General features: G+C 43.5%; 1 protein-coding gene across 4 annotated transcripts in view; it reads right to left on the reverse strand.

Annotated features, from left to right (window-relative positions):
• Positions 1-21,277, reverse strand: part of SEC61A1 (SEC61 translocon subunit alpha 1) — a 94,963-nt gene that overhangs the window by 29,338 nt on the left and 44,348 nt on the right. Inside the window, exon 6 of one of the 4 annotated variants that reach the window (XM_075005681.1) lies at positions 10,809-11,132. The exons of the other annotated variants lie outside the window; for them this stretch is intronic. Coding sequence (XP_074861782.1) covers positions 10,963-11,132 — 170 coding nt within the window. The 3' untranslated portion in view covers positions 10,809-10,962. Of the gene's footprint in view, positions 1-10,808; positions 11,133-21,277 lie in introns of those variants that run through there. 4 annotated transcript variants of the gene reach the window in all.

Genomic DNA, 21,277 nt, shown 5'->3' on the forward strand with positions numbered 1-21,277 from the left:
GTTTAGTGTGCATAAGAGATGCCAGACCTACAGTTCTCGGTGTAGACCCCTTCTTCTGCCCATATAAAAGGTGCAAGTAAAAGCAGTGCAAATTTCTCCTGACTGTTACGTCAATGTTCCTCAACCCTGATCTGGAAAAATCATGTCTGAAGAAAACAAAACAGCAGTCAGGTAGCACTTTAAAAACTAACAAAATAATTTATTAGGTGCTTTATGGGACAGACCCACTTCTTCAGGTCTGGAAATAGTCTGAAAGTCTGAATAGAATGTGTGTCTCCAAAGCCCATCAAGACATTGACCTGCTCAAAGTGCCAATAAGAAAACCAACTATGACATTGCTTTTTAGTAATTTGGGTATGTACACTAGGAGCTAAACTGAGACCCACCAGCTCACTTCATATGGGCCAATAAGTAGACATCACTGGGAATTACATTCAATCCCTGCTGACCCTCACTAGGCTTGAACCAGTGATGCAGAAAAATGGCACATTATTCCATCAACAATCCCTCAAGCCACGTATTCCTCTCTATTTCCTTTTATGTTTCACCGGGGAAGGAAGAATCCAACACTGTGAGCCTCCTCCTCAGATGAGCTTGATTTTAGGGGAAATATTAGACTTGATTCTCCTCTAACTTATATTTTTATTACTCCAATGTAATACCACTGGTTTCAGAAGAGATGCACCTATTTTATACCAGTGCAAGGGAAGACAAAGGCAAGGAACCATGTGTGGGTGCAAATTGGTATGCAGGATTCTAGACACAAAATTTGTATCCACATCTGAATACGTATCTGCAAACATGAGTTGCAGATACTTGCATCCGCATGCATGGATGCAGACGCCAGTAGATATAAAGTGGATATCTACAAATTTGCAGGGTTCTAGATTAAAAAAATTGTATCCGCAGTCATATCTGCAAAATTGAGCCATGAATATTCTCAGATATAAAACAGATGTCCACACTTTTGCAAAAGTCAAGCTCCTTCATTTTTTTTATTGGCGTTTACTCACTATTTGCTTGCTGGCTTTCCTTTTTTAAGGTATTGTCAGTTAACTCTCAGGCTTTCAATTTAAAAGGTCAAGTGAAACAACGGACCTAAACCAGGTTCCTAATTAAGATGAATCTTGTCCTGCAGTGTAAATCTCTCTCTCTATGTTATCACTGTGAACCACAGCAAGAAGTCAACATACCTCACCACTGATTTACAAAAAAGAGATCGTTGCACAATTTGCCCATCACTAGAAGAAGGCAATTTTTGCCCCAGAGATTAAGCATTATAAATTATTTGTTAGATCAGCTAAAACTAGCTACATATGCAGAAGGAAGGATAAGGCCTCCTTAATCTGTGTTGTAACTTCAGTAATTTCAACAAATAGATCCCACTAGGTTTACATTTAATAAAGTCCTAATGCTCCCTCTAATAAATTTTCTTTTACAGGTGATTTCTTCAGCATAACAGTGCCTTGCAGCAGCAAGTTAGGTGAATGGCAGATGTATGTTAGGAATCCCAGGAGATTTCTCACAGCTGTTTGCCTAATCAAAGCTAGCGAGGTGTATGGTCTAAATTCAGCACATGTATCAGACACCCAGTGAGTCTGATATGCTACTATAAGCCACCTTCTATTTTCTGCTTACTACTAATTGTGGGTGGCTGTCTGTGCCCTTTGTCAAATTACACATTGTACTAAATCAGAAATACTTTCCTTAGAAGAACAATTTATTTATTCTTAATGATTACAGCTCAAATTCAGTCCCAGAGAGTGAACTCTTTAATTTCTGTGATTATTGCTGCATCTCTAGAAACATTACTCACAGCCAACAAGCAAATACATACCCACCAATGTTCCCTCCACTAGATAATGTACAGTGTTCCTTACACAATTTAATATTCTTTATTGCCTTTTCTGTTATGGGGTGCCCAAAACACTCCTGTGCCTGTAAATACTCAGTTGCTCCTAAGCTATGAAGGATAGGTTTCTGAGAGCTTTGAAGAACAGCATTGACAAAATCACAACAGTTGTATAGCAATGATGAAATTTGCCTTCCTGTAGTGCTTTTGAGCCATGGTTCTTGAAGTGATTTATAGGCATTAATTAATGACATGTCCTAACAACAAAGAGCATGAGCTAAATATGAAATTCTATGCGCTTTCCTCATGGATAAACTACAACTCAACAAGGTTTTGTGATTTGCCCAAGTTATAGCTCAAAATGGTGGAGCAGGGAATGAAAAACAGGAGTTCTAATTCCCACACCCCTGCTCTGGCCTCTACGCAACTCTGGCTGCACTTGCTTCTGTTTATTTGCCCGACTCGAATTTGGAATCACTGTTTATAGTTTTAAAATACTGTGGTGATCTCAGCTGCATTTTTGAAGGAAGGGCTCACTGTTTCCCGTGTGCTGAGTGCTCAGGCAGCCACCCAGGAGAGATGATTAGCAGAGCAGCCACAGTGCTCACATCTGGCAGCATGTGTTTCTACTGTGGATGCACATCTGCACATGCCTCGGTGCACATAACAAAATTTATTCTGCATATGGATGGGAGAAATCGGAGGGAATCCTGATCACATCAGTGTGAGAAATGGCTTCCCTTGCATTGCTGTATGTGTAGTGCAGGAAGTTTGCCTACTTGGACGCCTACTTGAACAATGCACAAGGTACTTGGTTCTGTTCTCTTACCTAGTCCTTTGCTTCCAAGAATTTCAGAACCATTACAAACACCAATTAATCTCTCACACCCCTTTATGAGATGGGTCAGTATCATGATGTCCATTTAAAAGGCCGTGTAACCAGAGTACAGAGAGGTAAAGTGTCTTGCCCAAGATCACACTGTGAGACTGTGGCAGGACTCAGGTTTCCTGGCTCTGAGGGCTGGGTAGTAGCCACAAGATCAAGGATATTGCAAAGCCCAGAAAACACAAAGAAAGAGGTGATCTTTATTATCCATGAGACTGTGCTGCAAATTTTGGGCTGCGGTCTTAATTTCCCCCTTAAGTGCTTAAATTCAGGGATTCAGTATAGGTTCTTCTCTTCTCTTTGGGTGTGTCTATCTTAGAAATAAAATGCCACAGCTGGACTGTGCCAGCTGACTCAGGATCCCAGTGTTTGAGCTACAGGAGTGTCTAACTGCAGTGAAGACCAGTTGTTTTCAACCAGTGTGCCATGACACTGGTGTGCTCTGAGAACTGTTAAAGTGTGTCATGTGAGTTCATCAATTTCACCTTGCCACAGCTCTTTGCAGAGCCACCCAGCGAGGAATTTGATGACCCTGTGCCAGCTGGGACTCAAGCAGCAAGGCTTCCTGAGTCTCAGCTGGTGCAGGGTTGGTCAGTTTCCTTCCACGGTCGCTCTTTGTAGAGCTGCCCCAAGGGGTAATGCTGACACCACAGGAGCCTGTTCATGCTGGGAGGCAACTCAAATGCTGTTTCCTGGCCTGAATGGGCTGGTGGAGAGCCTGCCCCCTCACCCCCTGCTGTAGCAAGGCAGGAGAAGGGACAGAGGGAGGGTGTGAGCCTGTTGGAATTAGAATGTGGTTTAAATGCTGCATCCCAGTGCCAATGGGCTGGAGGGGAGGGGTGACGTTTATGTGCAATCTATTCAGCTGAAAACAGTGGGTGTGCTGAGGAATTATTTGTGTCACTGAAGTGTGCTGAGTTACTGAAAAGGTTGGGAACCACTGGTGTAGATATTTCAGCTCAGGCTGCAGCCCAAGTTCTGGGATCCTCTCAATTTTCAGGGTCATAGAGCCCAGGCTTTAGCCCAAGCCTGAATGTCTACACTTCAATTAAACAGCCCTGCAAGGCCAGGTCAGCTGGCACAAGGCAGCTGGAGTTTTGGAATGCAGTGTAGACACAATCTCTAAAGCTGGAAGGGTTCATAGAACAGAGGGATCCTAAAGAGGTTTTTTGGAGGAGGAGTGAGAAGCTGGGTAAATATCTAAGCCTATGGGGTGACATGGAAGTGGGAGAGAAACTGGAAGCTTGCCAAGGAGACAAATAGATGATCAAGAGAGAAAGTAGAGCACAGAGCGTGGGATGAGATGTAGGCAGCCAAGAGAAGAAAGATATGGGATAGCCAGAGTTGTGCAACACTTTGAAAATGAGGATGAAAAGCTTTGATCGTTATCTGAAGGGAGAGGGGCAGGCACTGAAGGGGTTGGAGAAACAGGAAGACATGGTCAAAGCCTCTAGCCATAGTAAGTTCTCTGGGGCCCGAAAAAAAGAAGGAAAAGGCATTTTTCCATTCAATCGATTTAAAGCAGAGGATGTTAGAATACAGAGACTTTTCCTATCCAGTTACTAGTTTCTATTCAGGAAGGCTCTTCAGCATGTGTCTGATGTTAAACCTGTGACAAGGTCAGTGATTTCAACGAGGATTGAGTAGTCACATGCTTAAAGGCAAACTCTAAGGTTACCATATTTGAACTTTAAAAAAAGAGGACACCCCTGAGAGGAAGCGTAGCTCTATCAGTATCTACCAACTCACGTTGCATTAATATGTTATAGTGTAACAGTGCATTAATACAATGTGAGTTGGTAGATACCCATACAGATACACTCCCTCTCCGGGTGTCCTCTTTTTTGAACGTTCAAGTATGTTAACCTTACTCATACCTAAATATTTTGCTCAGTTGTGTCTTAGGCAGAATTGCCATGTGGCTTGGTAGAAAAGACCACAGTAAAGAACTTAAAAATTTAGAAATAAGATACACAGAGTATCTATTACAGAATGCATTACATTCTATAAATTAATAACATGTCCTATAGTGAGGCAGCTCAGCCTATATGGAGTTGCAGCCCCTTAGAACTCTGCTGCTCTTTGCGCTGTGCAGCATAAATTCACAAACCACCCAGTACACAACCCTGTGGCTGAAATCAGAGGGTAGGTTATTAAATCATTCCATCAAACACTCAAAGGGAATGGCACAGCATACAAGGAGTTGAAATGCTTGGCAAGGAAAATAAGGGTAGTGCAATTAGGAGCACTTCCTGTGTATGTTTAATGCCAGTTTTTAATACATCCTTTACTTTCAACTTCAAAGTATCAGAGGGGAGTAAATTGCTAGTGTTCAAGTTCCAGCTGAGCACAACTGGAGGTGGAATGCCTTCTTTTAGAAACCGCTGGTCGATTATGTTATGTCTGCTTGAAAACCTTTAGGAACAGCCCCAGAAACTGGCAAGAGTAGCTGATATTCTGCCCTACCGATTCAAAACATCATGGCTCATGAATCAAATTGCCAGAAGGGTTTTACGTGCCGTAACAGAGAAAGAGAGGACTCTCAAAACTAAAATTTCAACCACATGGGAAATAGATTTTTAGAATACCCCTGTTTTGCAAATTTGCAGGAAAGGAACCCTTATTCCCAAAACAAATTGGGAAGAAGGGAATTTCAAAGTCAGTGGTTTATTCGAAGCGCCTGAGTCTACACAGCCAGTTGGCGTTTTCAAAGCAGCACTTTCGAAGCGCAACTGGCGGCATTTTGCTAATTGGGTGCTGAATAGTCATATCAGCACCTCATTAACCAGTTCCAATCTGTGTCATTTACATGCCCTTTCCAAAAGGGAGGGGCATATGGAGACACGGCCTGTTTGTGCAGTGGATAATTAGGTTTACTAGCGGATCGTTTGCATGCATGGTTATCATGAGCGCATGTGGCAATACAACAAGTAGATGTGCAAATGATGAACATGGATATTTGTTTAGTCAGTAGTTTATGAACAAATCTAAAACCCAGGATTGTACAGCTACAGTGTTAAGTAACTTTTTATTAAGTTTTCATTTTTAACCCTTCTTTCCTTTTTTTGCAATACTCTAAATCAGTGGTTCCCAAACTTTTGGGCATCACACCCACCTTTTGATTTTAAGAACCCCTCATGCCCCCCCCCCGACCTCTCTTTTTTACCTTGGGCCAGCCACCCCAGCTGCCTGCCTGAGCCCCTCCCCTCCCCCAAAGCCAGGCACCACCAGCCCTTCATCTAAACACATCCTTGTCCTCCCCGCAACCCAGCCCACACTCACTCATCTTTGCAGGAGGCAGCTAGGTCCATGTGGGCCTTTGCCGGCTGCCTGCTTTTTATAGCAGCTCCACTGGGTTGCCCATGTGAAATGGCAGGGGTTGAGAGCCAGAAGCAAGGACCGGCCCTTTCTTAGGTTGAGGGGAATGACTTGGGGGGCTGAGTTGCCTCGTTCCACCCCCCCTGGAATTTCTTCACACTCCTCCATAGGGGCATGCCCCCCATTTGGGAAGCCATGCTCTAAGTTGTGTCTGTATTGCCCTTTCCAATCTGGAGCTGTATTTCAGAGTTTCAAGCAAAAACTGAAACCAGTATGTTGGCTTCTGCTTATGAGCCTCCATTTATATGGCACAACATCTTGCCAATACATATTTGTTTGCGTACTAGCATTACAGATGTCAGAATAGTGTTAGGAAGAATCTATATGCATTTTTCCTGACAACAAAGAGCTTTCAAAAACTTGAGTGTTCAGCAGAGAACCTCAGGTAATCACTTTTCGCAGGTGGGCCCTGGATGCAACAAATAATTATTATGGATATGCGCAATCTTCCCCACATGCATGAAATTAACTCTGAAATCATGAAGGTGGCAGTGGGATTGTAAGAATCAAGAGATGGGAGAAGGAATGTGGCTCAAGACTGTATCTTTCCTCCTCCTGTCCCTGTCAGGCTTTTATGACTAATTATTAGTTTAGAAAATTTAGAGCACTTTCCAGATCTTTTACACTGACTGCAGAATTTCCAGAACTGTAAGAATTTCCAGAGCTCCACCCCGAGATGTCCTTAAGCATCTGCACTGGATTTTCCATCATGAGATGCGTGGTTGGTGTCTGCAAAACTTAAACTCCGCATCTTCTCCCCACCACTTCCAGACAGAAGAGAAAAACAAGTCCCAAGCAAAACAATCCCCACCCCACAAGAAGAAAGGAAAATGAATTCAGCATTCAGGCCATGAGGCAATATTTTGCTGACTTTGGTTAGAATGCTGAGCAATGCTTGGTGTATACTAGGGCTGACTGAGCTAGTGCACTTCATGAGATCTCTCTAATGTGGGGGGGTTCCTTAAATTATAACAGCCCCCCCCAACCCACCCCAGCTCTGAGAGCTGGATCCAAACACAGGGTATGCAATATCTCAATTGATGCTGCTTTCTACTCTCAAGACAGACCTTGGTGGGTTATACAGTCTTCACCCTATTCTGTCAATAACTGTGGAGAGGAAAGGTCACTTCACCCCAGTCACACAAGCTTGATGGAGGAGCTCTAGGTGTGTCCACCTTTATCCCAGCCTCAGTCCCCACAGGATCTCCAGAGGCAGCTCTCTATAATAGAGCATATTTCAGACCTCCTTTAAATGTAGTTAAGTTTTAAGTCTTTGGAAACATAGGCTATGTCTACACTTGGCCCTTTCTTTTGGAAGAGGCATGGTACTGAGCCATATCGGCAGATGCTAATGAGGTGCTTCCATGAATATGCAGCACCTCATTAGCAGAATGCTGGCCACACATGATTCGAAAGTATCACACACGGTTCGAAAGCGCCGCTTTCGAATCATGCACAGCCCATGTAGATGGAGGCTTTTTGAAAGGAACCCGTGGACTTCAAAAGCCCTGTCTTCCTAAAACCAAGTAGGAAGAAGGGGCTTTTGAAGTCCGGGGGGTCCTTTCGAAAGGCTCCCGTCTACACAGGTGGTGCACAATTCGAAAGCAGTGCTTTCAAACTGTGCACGGCCGGCATTATGCTAATGAGGCGCTGCATAGAGATAAAAGCAGGAGCAGTCATAAAATCCAAAGAAGCACTCCCCTGCCCAGCTGTAAGTTTTTTTAGAAAGGGAAAGAAACACAATTGATTTGATGTTGAGGTAGTGTTCAAAATAATCCTTCAGATAGATAAATTCTGTGTCCATAAGAACTTTCCACCTAAGTGAATTGTCATCCCAAAGTGTCACTTTCTCTGATCTAGGGAGCTGTATAGATGAATTGCAACAGCTGAACACTGTAGACATCCTTTCTCTGCAGTAGTGGTGCCATTGAGCCGGCATGGTCCCAGCCAATGAACTAGCAAGGAATTTTTAGCTGGTACAGTACAATGGAAAGACTCCCTGCTGGCCATCCCCAGCCCCTCTACTGGCTGCCATGTCTACGTATCCAGGACTGGGGCTTGCGGGGTGGGCCTGGGAGTGCTACTGCAGCCAGGGGAGATACCAGAATTCTGCTCCTTTCTCCTCTACCTCTCCCAGCAGGACTCCAGCCCCACAACCCTCCCTGCCCCATACACAGATGTGGCAGCTCTACGGAGGGGCTAGGGAGGTGGGTTGGGAGTTCTGCTCTTTTCCTGGCTGGGAGGGGCAGTGGGGTAAGGAACAGAACTACCAGCAGCTCCGCTCTGATTGTCATAGAGCTCCCAGCTGCCCCTCCATCCCCAGGTAACATGAAATGGGAAAAGGAGGGGAAGAGTGTGGGTGTTCCTGACTGGGGATGGGGCAGAGTCATGTGGGAGATCACGTGGTCCTGCTCTTAGCTGGTGTGCTCTCTCCCTCCCATACCAGTAAGAACTTTTGCTTACTCACAGTTCTGCAGTAACAGCAAAGTTCCTTTGATACACTTTCAGAAATGGCGTAAACTCCCACGTTTTTTACAGGTTTAAGGGCAACTGTAAAGTCACCTGGATGCTGACAGCAAAAAGCATTTAAAAACCTGACAGTTCAGGAGAGAGCCTAAGAACTGCCCACATGAGTTTGTACCACTGAGACTCATCTTGGCAGCAGCACTGTCCTCAAGTTACCCTGACTCACATGTCACCGCAGGAAAGAAAGGAAAATGATTTAACATTACAGAGGTGATAGACACAAATGTGAAAGTTTAGACTGTCAAACATATCCTGCCTACGGAACAGGCAGGGAGATAAGAGCTGAATCAGAAGGATCACAGCCTCACTTTTTTCTTTCTTAAAAACAAACTACCCGCTGTCCATTGACCCCTAGTGCAGTACTGTATATATCGCAGAAACTTTGGTGAACTTCCTGTTTAGTGTTTTTATAGAACAGAGTCATAGTTCCGCAGGATATTCAAGGGAATAGTTGATGAATCACAAAAATTATAGCTGGGAAAGGCCATTTGGGTCATCTTCTCCAGCCCTCCTACCACCAGTCACAGCAGGGAGAATTATAAACGATAGGAACTCTGGCAACCAAAGATACAATTCAAGAAGAGTGTGGTGCACCTTTCCAGCATATGAATCCTGCACAGCAAGTGATTATTCTGATCCACCTACTCTCAAAGGGAACCCCAGCTTTCTCTGCTGATCGCTTGCCAGTTTTGATGTTGATACTGTGACTGTAAGCAGCAATTTTTTGCTGCAAATTCATTATTGAGCATTTCAGCATTTTATAACACATTGCTGAGCTGCACTGAGGGTCTCCCTTTGTGTGTCACGCAGTATCCTGCTTGTGCTGACTAGGCCCATGGTGTCCAACCCACTAGCCACTGGCCACATGTGGCTATTTGACTGTTTGAGAGTGGCTACTTGGCTTGAACAATTCATATATTTTCAGAATAATGCAGCTAGTTCACTATAGCTGTAGCCACTAGAGCATCTACTGCTTCAGAATGGTTGGATACCACAGGACTAGACAATGACAATCAGATAAATAATGAGAAAGGCACCAGGTTACTTAGGAAGGGATATTACTAATTCAAACCGGATATCAGCTACCTGGTGAGACGTTAGCACGTTTCTAGTCAACTGTAACCTAATCCTGTGAATCTAATGCTGCTCCAAGAAGTTCAGTGTGATCATTCTGTCTGAACGCCTCTTCCTCCCTCTGAGAACAGTCAAATCCTCTAGAGTTTATCCCCATGCTACATGAAAGCTGCTTCTATTTAAACAATAGCCTGATTTAAACAACGACTGCTAGACTGCTGAGAAGCTGCTGTTGGAGTCTTTGTTCTCTTTGTGTAGATGCATAGCAGCAGATCTTGCTGAATGATGATAAAGTTGGTTTAATTTTTATTTTGTGCTTCATTTCACTCCCTTTTCCCCTCTTTGAAACATTGTGCTCAACGTTCTAGCCAAGAAGGGCTTTGAAACTGAGCCAGATGGTACCTTCAAGGCACTGGCTCCACCTGGTCACATGCAGCAGCACAAGCCCTTGAGAGCTGGAATTCCTCATGACACTGGTGCAGCAGTTTCATAACCCTGAGAGAAAAGGAAGGATGTTCTGCCTCAAACTGGTTCAGCTCTACAGGCTATTGAGGGGATGGAAGCAGGGCCATGGCCCACCTTCATCCCAGACTCTTTAAGGTAGTGTGATTGTTTGAGCTCATCTATGCTCCTCACCTGGACTATACTTGTCTCCTGTGTTCGAAAAAGAGTGAGGCTCCTTGCTTCATATCTCCTGCTACCACTGCTCACGTACTAGTACAGGACCAGCTTCAACCTAGCCTTTTGGACAACTGTTATCAGTCCAGACCAAATTCTGCTATCTCTAAATATCTTTGCTAACCCTCCTGAAATCAATGGGGTGTGTATGTGAAGATAAACTCTTCCCTTGAAATTTCATCTGCACCTGCTAGAGCTCTCATTCAGTTGTGTGGCTTTACCTGGCGGTAGGCCTTGGAGGTGCAACTCTGGCACCCTAACCTGTGCTGTACATTAGAACTTACACAATGGAAAGGGGGAGTGCTGTGCAAGGGTTCCTGCACCTACTCCAGAGGCTTATTGGGGTGGAAAGCTTGTAGTATCAATCACAAAAGCCTGAAGTACCAATACTGAGCAAATCACAGTGGCCAAGAATCACAGTTTCTAAGGCATTGCTTTCTTGAGCATGTTACAGCATCTCTGTAGAACCCAGTTGTCAAGCTAATTCCAGGGTCATGCTGAGTTTCTTTGTCTGTTTCCAGCTCTTCAGCTACAGCAAAATCCGGAAGCTCAAGGACCAGCTTCATTCCTATTGATCCACTAGGTCAGAGGGTGGGGGAATAAGATCACGGGGGTTAAGTCTAGCCACAAGGCAGACATCATAGCTGTCATGCATGAGGACATTGACGGCCACCACGTTCCACTGGTTTTCCCACGTATCCAGTTCTAGGATCTCTTTGGTGATAATTTCATGGCGAGCTGAAATATAGTACCAACAACAAAATATCAAAGACAATGCCAACAGGGTCAAAGAAGTTTGCAAACTTAAAGAATTAATATTATTTCTTTGTGACAAATTTGTCATAATCAAGGTAGAGCAACCAAATGAAATCCCAGACATTCTTACAAACTGCTTTTTCACTGAGACTTACAAATCTTGACTTAAAAAAGAATTTTTCTTCTGTCAGACTGTGGCGCTGAATTACACTTCTTGGAAAAAGGAAGAACCTTTTATTTGCTAACACAGGACCTGAACTTTCTGGCAGTTTCACTTCTCAAAACCAAGTTCTTTTCCGTAATGAAAAGGGCCTTTCATTTTCCTCACTTTTTCTTTTCATTTCAAAGTTAGATTCTCACAGCAAGTGAACTTAATCTAAACTTTTCTTACACTGAAAAGAGAATGTGAATGTGTTTCGCTACCACTGTCCTTCCTCCACACCTGATGACTTGCTAAATGGCTTTATTAAAGCTGAGTCTCAAAGATTTGCAACCACAGACATTTCATAACCATCAGGAGAAGTATCATCACAATAAGAAACACTAAATACCCAACAGGTTTTCTCTGAGACTTTATAATCTGGTGACAGGCTTCATTGTGTAGCGTGTCTAGACTTGCACACCCATTTATCTCTTCTTTAGAGATTGCTCTTGATCCTTTCTTACATGCCCTCAAAACCTATGCCTTTATCTGTAGCGAGTGTATGTCAGTGTTTGTACCCTTCTATTCTTTGAGGCTGACAGCAATTTTAATTCATGGCGAGAAGAGGAAAGGAAGAGGTGAGGTTCCAGAGAGTTGCAAAACTCATCACCTTGGGAGCACAGTCCATTAATTCTCTCTCATGAGAACAGTCTTAGCAGTTCCCCAGTCCGATCCATAATATTCACATCTTATGATTTAGGAGAGATACATGAAAACAATTGTGTCATGATGGCTCAACATCACGAGACCTAACATATATCCGGGGCTATCCAACTGTTGGCTTGCTGGGTGCGGAGGAGAGCCACATGAAAAAAGAATTTCAGGGTAAGTTTCCTGACCCTGAATCTCCCCCACATCCTCTGGTGCAGTGAGCACCCAAAGCCAACCCTTTTTGTAATTATGTGTGTTATGATCACGTGTTCATTCCTAAAGAAACTGTTCACCAGGTCTGATCACATCGTTTTTCATATCGTAACAAAAAAAGAGATGCTTCTGTCTCACAGGCTACGTCTACACGTGAAGCCTACATCGAAGTAGCTTATTTCGATGTAGCGACATCGAAATAGGCTATTTCAATGAATAACGTCTACACGTCCTCCAGGGCTGGCAACGTCGATGTTCAACATCAACGTTGCGCAGCACCACATCAAAATAGGCGCTGCGAGGGAACGTCTACACGCCAAAGGAGCACACATCGAAATAAGGGTGCCAGGCACAGCTGCAGACAGGGTCACAGGGTGGACTCAACAGCAAGCCGCTCCCTTAAAGGGCCCCTCCCAGACACAGTTGCACTAAACAACACAAGATCCACAGAGCCGACAACTGGTTGCAGACCCTGTGCATGCAGCATGGATCCCCAGCTGCAGCAGCAGCAGCCAGAAGCCCTGGGCTGAGGGCTGCTGCACACGGTGACCATAGAGCCCCGCAGGGGCTGGAGAGAGAGCGTCTCTCAACCCCTCAGCTGATGGCCGCCATGGTGGACCCCGCTATTTCGATGTTGCGGGACGCGGATCGGCTACACGTGCCCTACTTCGATGTTCAGCTTTGAAGTAGGGCACTATTCCCATCCCCTCATGGGGTTAGCGGCTTTGACGTCTCGCCGCCTAACATCGATGTTAACATCGAAATAGCGCCCAACACGTGTAGCCGTGATGGGCGCTATTTCGAAGTTAGTGCCGCTACTTCGAAGTAGCGTGCACGTGTAGACATGGCTACAGATCAGAACTCCAAATCATAATTTTTTCTCAGTTTTGCCCACAATTAATTGTGGAAGAGGGAAGAAAAAGTAGGAATGGGGTGGGAGGGGGTAGAAATTTTCACTGAACTAAATGTTGAGCCCCTACTTAGCTTTAACTCCCCTTTGGGAATGTGCTTGACTAAAGTCTGAATATAAGTTAAGTAAGACCCCCATTAGGATTTGTTCCCATCAAAATAGCTCTTGTTTAATTTCTTCACATAGCCCGGGGAGAGCTTAACAGTGGTGATATTTTACTTATCAAACTCATGCAATTCGGCAAGAAAAAAGGAAGAATAATAGGTAGGAAAGCACCATCCATGTATGATCGAGGAGAGCAAGCTGTTAAAACACCCAGTTAAAATATGGAGCAGAAAGGCTTGATTGACAGATGCTGCAAACAAATGACATCTACAAGCACCACCACAGACCTCCTGTTTCTATGTGACCCAGAAGGGGCAAGAAGCGTTTTTTTCCCAAAGCAAACAGGAAAACACAAGCAGCCCCTATACATGACACTGGAGGCTCTAGTCCCATTATTTATTATTAGATCAATTCCTTTATGCCACAAATTATTATGCCAGGAATTTCTTTGGTATGGATCACGAAAAAATGAGACAATCGAGTGAAAAAAATCAAACAGCGGAGCTGTCTAAAACATTCTGTGGAGGATTGCAATGCTTGAAAAAATCCTAATTAAAACATCAAAGGAAGATTCAGAAATCCTCCCCATAAATCTTGCTGTGTCTTTTCCTGACCCTCATGACTCATAACCTCTAGTGTCTTTTGTTTCCCTTTTTTGTGAGCTGATGTAACCAGTTTTGTTCTACTCTCTACAAACTCTGTTTTCCAGCACACCGGGTGTTAGTTAACTCTCAACTCTTGATAGATAAAAGAGAGTCTATGGTGTTGGAATAAAGGATGGAATCGCTTCTCTAGTCTTATCTCGCTTAACTTAAATGGAAACTACTCCCTTTTGGTTCAGAAAATTCACAGAAAGAGAATTAACTGAGACAAAGAAAAAATAACAGAGCTAAAATATTCCTCTTCTCTGATGGCCTTTGAGTTTTGGAAGGATTCCCATTCAAACAATTGAATTCAAATCTGGTTCTGTGATTCTGGATCCAAGTTTGGGGTCTAAAAATAGAAAGGGCCAATGCTCAGATCCAGTCTGTGCATGGCCAATATATTCTTGCAAGGTTTCAGCCCCATAAGATAGAAATCTAACAGAGATGATCTTATAAGACTTTCACTGTCATGCAAGAACAAAGTATTTCTTTATTGCCACTATTGTCTATTATTAATCTAAGCTAAAATTTTACAAAAACACCTCTTGTCAGTTTGGGGCCATTGATAGGTTCCTGCCTCCAAACTAGAGTCAATCTGTAGCTTAATCCTAACACAGGTGATACTCTACTCATGGTCTCTTCAGTTTCTCTGTTATTTTAATTATCATCTGTATTTCTAAGTTTCATTCTCTTACAATGGTGTATTTAACTGAAAAGTGGTTTCACAAGTGCACTGCAGAATCCATACTCTCTCAAAAGTTCACCCTTATAAGGGAACTTCTCTTAAGAACTCATCCCACAGTATCCTCAAACATATTGAGCACAGTTCTGCTCCACTTTTATCAGGCAATCACCTACATTAAGCAAATTACTTTGTTTTAATCACCCAAATGGTCATTTAACAGCTTGCACTGTTACACAAAAGGAGCTTTCATTCTGCTAGAGATACTGGCTTATTCATCAGGAGTAACTGCAAGAGGTACATTGTTTGAGTATCGGAGGGGTAGCCGTGTTAGTCTGGATCTGTAACAGCAACAAAGGGTCCTGTGGCACCTTATAGACGAACAGAAAAGTTTTAAGCATGAGCTTTCGTGAGCACAGGGTCACTTCATAGGGCATCTGATGAAGTGAGTCTGTGCTCACGAAAGCTCATGCTCAAAACTTTTCTGTTCGTCTAGAAGGTGCCACAGGACCCTTCGTTATTGTTTGAGTAATGAAAGAGATAGCTGTGTTAGCCTGTATTCTATCAAAACAAAAAAGCAGTCATGTAGCACTTTACAGACTAACAAAATAATTTATCAGGTGATATTTATTAGGTGATAATCACCTAATAAATTATTTTGTTAGTCTGTAAAGTGCTACATGACTGCTTTTTTATTGTTTAAGAAGATCTGTAAGATTTCCTCACAGGAGCCTACATAAGACAGACAAGTTCTCTATGAATACATTCACAATGTATTCATAGAATAAATACTCCACTAAGAACAATGGGATATCCAGCTAGAAACCCAGCCAAGCACACAGACTAGTACAGCACCACTGTGGGTGCAGCTACATAGGTCTTGTATCCATGGGGCTTCACCCATTCTAGGCTAGCTAGGTTAACCCTGCAGTGCATACATGCCCTATGGGCTTATCTACAGACATGAGTTGTACCACTTTAATATACCAGTAGAGTTAAAGCAGTGTAATACTTCTCCTCCCCAGTTAGAATATCACTATAAAAGTACGTATAACAGTATAGTGTGTTCTTGTATAGGAAGGAGAATAGGCTATGCCAGTATGTCATCTTTATACTAACATAACTGTGTTACACTAGTATCTGTTTCGATTCAACTGCATTGGTAAGAAACACACCCCTAACTGGCATAGTTGGAGCAAAATCTGTGTCTAGACCATGCCTGATATTGCACCTATAAAACCACATTTTTTCTTTTGTAATTGAGGCTTTAATTTACAAATGCAAAAATCACATTTCACAGGTACAAATTACAGTATTCTACATGCAGAATTTAAAGGCATAAACTTCAAACTCTTGCTTAACTCTTTGGCCCATAATGTTTTGTTTGTAAACAAAATGCTTATCACTTTTTACATAACAAAGTTCTTCTCTGGGATGTGTTTAGAGCAGGATGAAACTGACAGAGAGAATGTTACTTTTCAGTAAGATGGCCGCCTCCATCCATATGCTCAGAAGGTTCCAATTCTATTAAAAGATACATATTTTAAATGCAGTTCACCATCCAAACATTACTGGACTCATTTTTTGTTTTATAATTTCTCAAGCTACTTGAATCAAGATGGACCACTGCACACTGAGACCTACAATATTGCTTCAGGCAATGCTATAAATATTTTATTTGCTTTTCTGTTCTTTCAAATTGAATTCCATATGTGATTTGGGGTAACAGCTTTCCCTTGTGGATATAGGTGTTTATTACTGCTCGTCCCTTTGATATTTATTTTCCTTCTCATAGCATAAGCACTACACATTCCAATACAAAGTTAATTTCAAAACAAGGTATAGATTTTTGGCAAATCTAGCCAGGTATTAGCATGGCGTATCTGAGCTGCCCAATCATTTATGAATCTATCCTCACAACTTATTTGATAATGAGAAACCCTGTGGCACCTTATAGACTAACACATAATTTGGAGCTTAAGCTTTTGTGGACAAACCCACTTCATCTGACAAAGTAGGTCTTTGCCCACAAAAGCTTATGCTCCAAATTACCAGTTAGTCTATAAGGTGCCACAGGACTTCATGTTGTTTTTGCTGATACAGACTAAAACAGCTACCCCTCTAAAACTTATTTGATATGCATTATTATTAATAATGTTTTACAAAAGAGAAACTGAGGCATGGAACAATGAAGTGACTTCCCCAAGGTTACATAGCAATACTATACAAGAGCTGGCAGCTAGAACTCTGGAATTCAAGTTCAGCAGTTTAAGAATATAAGACAAAAATAGTTGACTAGCAAGAGACAAGTGAACAAATGAATCCTTAATAATTTTCCTTCAATGTAGTTACACCAAGTACAAATTTGGTCCAGTATCTAAGCAATCTTTAGTAGTCCATGGGCATAAATATTATTGTCTCCATTTTATAGAGAAGGAAACTGACCCATGAAATGACTAAGAGGCTTTACAAAGGCCACACAGTATGTCAGTGTCACCTCTGAAATTAGAATTCATGTGTCTGCTTCTCCTTAATGGGCTTCTGTGTTCCCCACATTGTCATATCTTTTTTCTAGGTATGACATGCACATCTGTCTACTGTCCCCTAAGTCATATTGTCGTGAATCAGCTGCAAAACAGCCACTAAAACTCCAGCTGCTAAATTGTTTGCTAGCAGTTTTCATCATCTCTCCATAAAGGATTAATTTAGGCATTACAGATCAACCACCAACATCACATCCCCAAAATACCCATCAGACACTCAATCAGGTCTTTTATTCTCCAGTTCCTCCAGCCACTGGCATTTAACTGCCATCCTAAAGCTGACTTGTCACAGTTGAAATGCTTTGATTCCACCATTGGTCTATATATCCATAGAGGTTTTTGCTTGTCTTTTTCAGGTCCTCTACATGTGTGTGATTTCCATGATTCTCTGCACCAGAAAACACCCAGTCGTCTCTGCAAATAACATGACTACAGCACCACCAGCCACATTATTCATGGCCATTCATAGCTGCCCTCCTAATTACCTGTCAGTAATGTTAAAAGCTTTGGGGCAAGGGAACACACATGCTGTTGCTGCAATGGGTTAAATGCTTTGTTAGCCTGTCACCATGGGATACCTGAAAATATACTGCCTTGCAGTAGGACAACAGAGAAAATTGTTTTCTCTCGGTCTACCGTACTCAGCTCCATTTCTGTGCAAAATCAGGGGTTAGATTGTGAACCATCCTGCATGTCCATGCAGGGGAGCAGAGGGCAAAGGTGCAACCTAACATTGCTGAGCTGGCTGCCCACATGACAGAGCACATCCTCTGTAGGGCCAATACAACTCCTTATCTGTGCGTGTGTGCAGGAAACAGGGAAAGCTAGGGCTTCACTCCTTGACACACTGGCTGGTGCAAGGTACAGACCCAGGAGGGCTAGGGCAGAAGTGGGTGACCCATTCTGATGTGAGTTTACAATGATACAACATACAGTGGTGCAATGTAACTTACAGTCCAGGGATCTGTATAGAACCTGAATCCCGTACAGACAAAGTCTCTATTTATCAGTCTGCCTGGCTGCTTAATGCTCCTAGCCCCACAGACTTACTTTCATGAGCGGTCAGTGCACTCACCAATTTTACCAAGTTTTTAAAAGGTGGACCTGGTGGCCTATAGGAAGAAACTTCCATTTTACTTCCTTTTCTATTGTCTTTGTTTGGGCTTCACTACCCAGAACCTTTCTAATTATTTATTCATCCTTTTAGGACTTCATCTTGCATCCCACATTCTCATGCATAAGTTCATCAGGTCTGATTTTGTTCCCAATACAGGTGGAACCTCTCTTGTTTGACACCCCAGGATCTTACTGGTGCTGTACAAGAGAATTGATGCACCACGGGAGGTCAGTATTGTTTAGCACATCACCACCACTTTCACCGCTTACTGGGCTCTGAGAAGACATTTAGGGTTAAATTACAGCTAAATAACAGCACAGAACACTGACAGCCGGGACTGGTGGCTGTAAACAAGCTTTATGGGACTGCATGAATCTTGGCCACACCCATGATAAGTGGTCATCCCACTAACTAAAATTGTGCCGGATTACGGATGTTGCCAGACAAGAGAGTTCCAGATTAGACACATTCAACATGTAGTTGATGTCAATACAGGTTGATCCACTAAAAATCATGATAAGTGGACATCCAGCTAACTAAAATCATGTCAGACCATAGATGTTGCAGGACCAGAGAGCCCCAGCAGCCAGGGCTCAGGCAACAGCAGGACGTGAGGCTGGGAGTCCTGCCAGGGTTGACAGCAGCAGGCCAGACAGCCAGGAGTACAGGTGGGGCCAGTCTCCGCAGTCCAGCAGCCTGAGCAGGGCCTGGTGGAGTAGGGCTGGCAGCTAGGCCAGCGCTCCCACCATCAGAATGTGCAGCCTGAGCAGAGCTAGTTGCCTGGATGCCTGGCAGCAGGGTGGACAGCCCCAGTGGGGCCAGCAGCCTGGTCGAGGCTGCCTGCAGCAGGGCCAGGAGCTCATCCAGGGCTGGAAGTGGAGCCAGTCTGGGGAGGCCAGGCAGCAGAGTCTGGCAGCTGTGGCTGGGAGCGGAGGCTGGGAGCTGAGCTGGACAGACCTGAATTAACCTCGCCTGGTCCGGCAAACTCCCTTGTTCAGGACCAGTGAGATCCCAAGGGTGCTGGACCAGGAGAGATCCAACCTGTACTGTCATTAACTTCAAGAGTAGCAAGTTTGGGTGGCTGGACTTCAGTAGGACCATTCACCTCACTAAGAGCCTCAGGACCAGGCCCTTACAGAAGCAGAATTACTGGTCCTACTCTGTGCTAAGAGCCAATAAATGGCTTCGAAAGGATTAACACATGTTATAAGCATGTTCTAGACACAAGCAGGATGTCGTTATGAGCTCTGTGAAACACTGCCATGGTTTCAATTAAAACTTCATTCAAACAAGACCCACATTTAAGACAGCTGAAAGAGATATTGAAGGGCTACATTTAAAACCTAACAGTCTGCTCAGAAACTAGCAGCAGGTGAGCAAAGGGTTTAACCAGGCCTGCCGATGGGAGTGTCTGTGTGTGCAAAGGGATCGGTTGTTCTAGGTTGTTCAAAGCTCCAGGCCCCTTTGAAGTGCAATGGCAGTGCTGTTGCAACTCTCCATGGGCTGGGAGGGAGGGAAGCTGATCATCATGGCCTGTTTGGTGCAAAGGGCTTGCTGTCCATGGCCACACCCTTCCTCCCTTGGCCCCACCTCTTCTGGAGGCAGGGAGCCAGACCCCCAACCCCTATTTCCCTAGGGCCTGGGGTGGTGGTCAACCCTGCTAGGTTTGACTAGGTGTGACTAGATGGGCTGGTGTGTGGGTGGAGAGAACACACAGAAATGGTGATTAGGTAAGAAAAGAGTGAAGAAAGGAGAGGCAAAAGACACAGGAGAGCCCAGCAGTAGCCCCTCAGCACAGGGTGACCCTAGATAAAATTACCAAGACAGCTATTTGGGTCCATTGGCTAAAGCAGACTGGGTAGGGTTGCCAGCCTTCTAGGAGTGTCCTGCAGGCTCCAGGAGTTAAAGATTAATATTTAATTAAAGATTATCATGTGATGAAATCTCCTAGAAATTGGCCAGCCAAAACTGACAACCCTCGGTTTGGGCTGTAAGCTAAGAAGTGCTCCTTTTGTTCTTCGTTCCTTCTGTATTCAGAGACACAGGACATTATACGCTCTTTGTATGTGAACAAAGCTGCAGCGATGAAATCCTGACTACCACTATTTTCTGCTGCCAGCTGGAACAACCTCCTAGCTCCTACATTTTGGCCCCTGGGGGTAACAATATGTTATAGACAGTCATAAGTACATCAGCAGATGTTATACCTGGCAACAAGCTGTGTTTATAGGCAACGTATTGGACTCTAACAATTGTTGAATGTTTAATAAAATGCCAGTTAATCATTTATTAACCCTATATAAACTAGACGTAAATGGAATCTTGATCTGAATTGTGACCAGATTACTAATTATCTTCCTTTATGACACAGGGTGGAATTCAGAAACTGTAGCAGGCAGGTGAAGTTTCCCATTGCATCTGTGGCCTGTATTAGCCTTACTTATTGCAGCATAGGTTTTACTGATGAATGCTGGAGAAGTGGGCAGCCTTCTCTAGGAACGGAGCTTACTAGAGCTCTCGCTCTCTTTTCCTCTCTCCTGCTCCTATGTTTTCAAGAGCTGAATTACATATTACGTCGGTTAGCATGAAAATTAGGTCAAAGGTCATCCGGCAGCTTCCTCGTGGAGCTTCCATATGCAGGCTTGATAGATGGTTGAATCCTGGCAGCCTGACAGCCTATGATGAGCTAGTACTGGGCGAAACAAAACAGAGCTCTGCTTCCCATTTATTAATAGGAAAATGTATTCAAAAAGTAACCATTGAGGATGGGAGAACTTGAAATATTCCGCGCTGCCTAGTAAATTCTTAACAATCAGGGAAAGAAGCACTGTTGCAAGCAGCCAAGAACTGCTCTCCTGCTTTATTTAACCAGGAACATAGCAGGGTGCCTGAGAAACAGTTTTGTTCCAGTCCCACATCCCCCAAACTTCACAAGTACAGTATTTACTGTGCCAGGCTCCTTAATATGTCTAAATTTAATTTGCTTCAAGTACTGTATTGTAACCACTGTAATCCAAAACAAGCACAACAATTACTCTCCAACTAACTCGTATAATGGAT

Source organism: Carettochelys insculpta, chromosome 11, assembly GCF_033958435.1.
Source record: "Carettochelys insculpta isolate YL-2023 chromosome 11, ASM3395843v1, whole genome shotgun sequence".
NCBI lineage: Eukaryota > Metazoa > Chordata > Testudines > Carettochelyidae > Carettochelys > Carettochelys insculpta.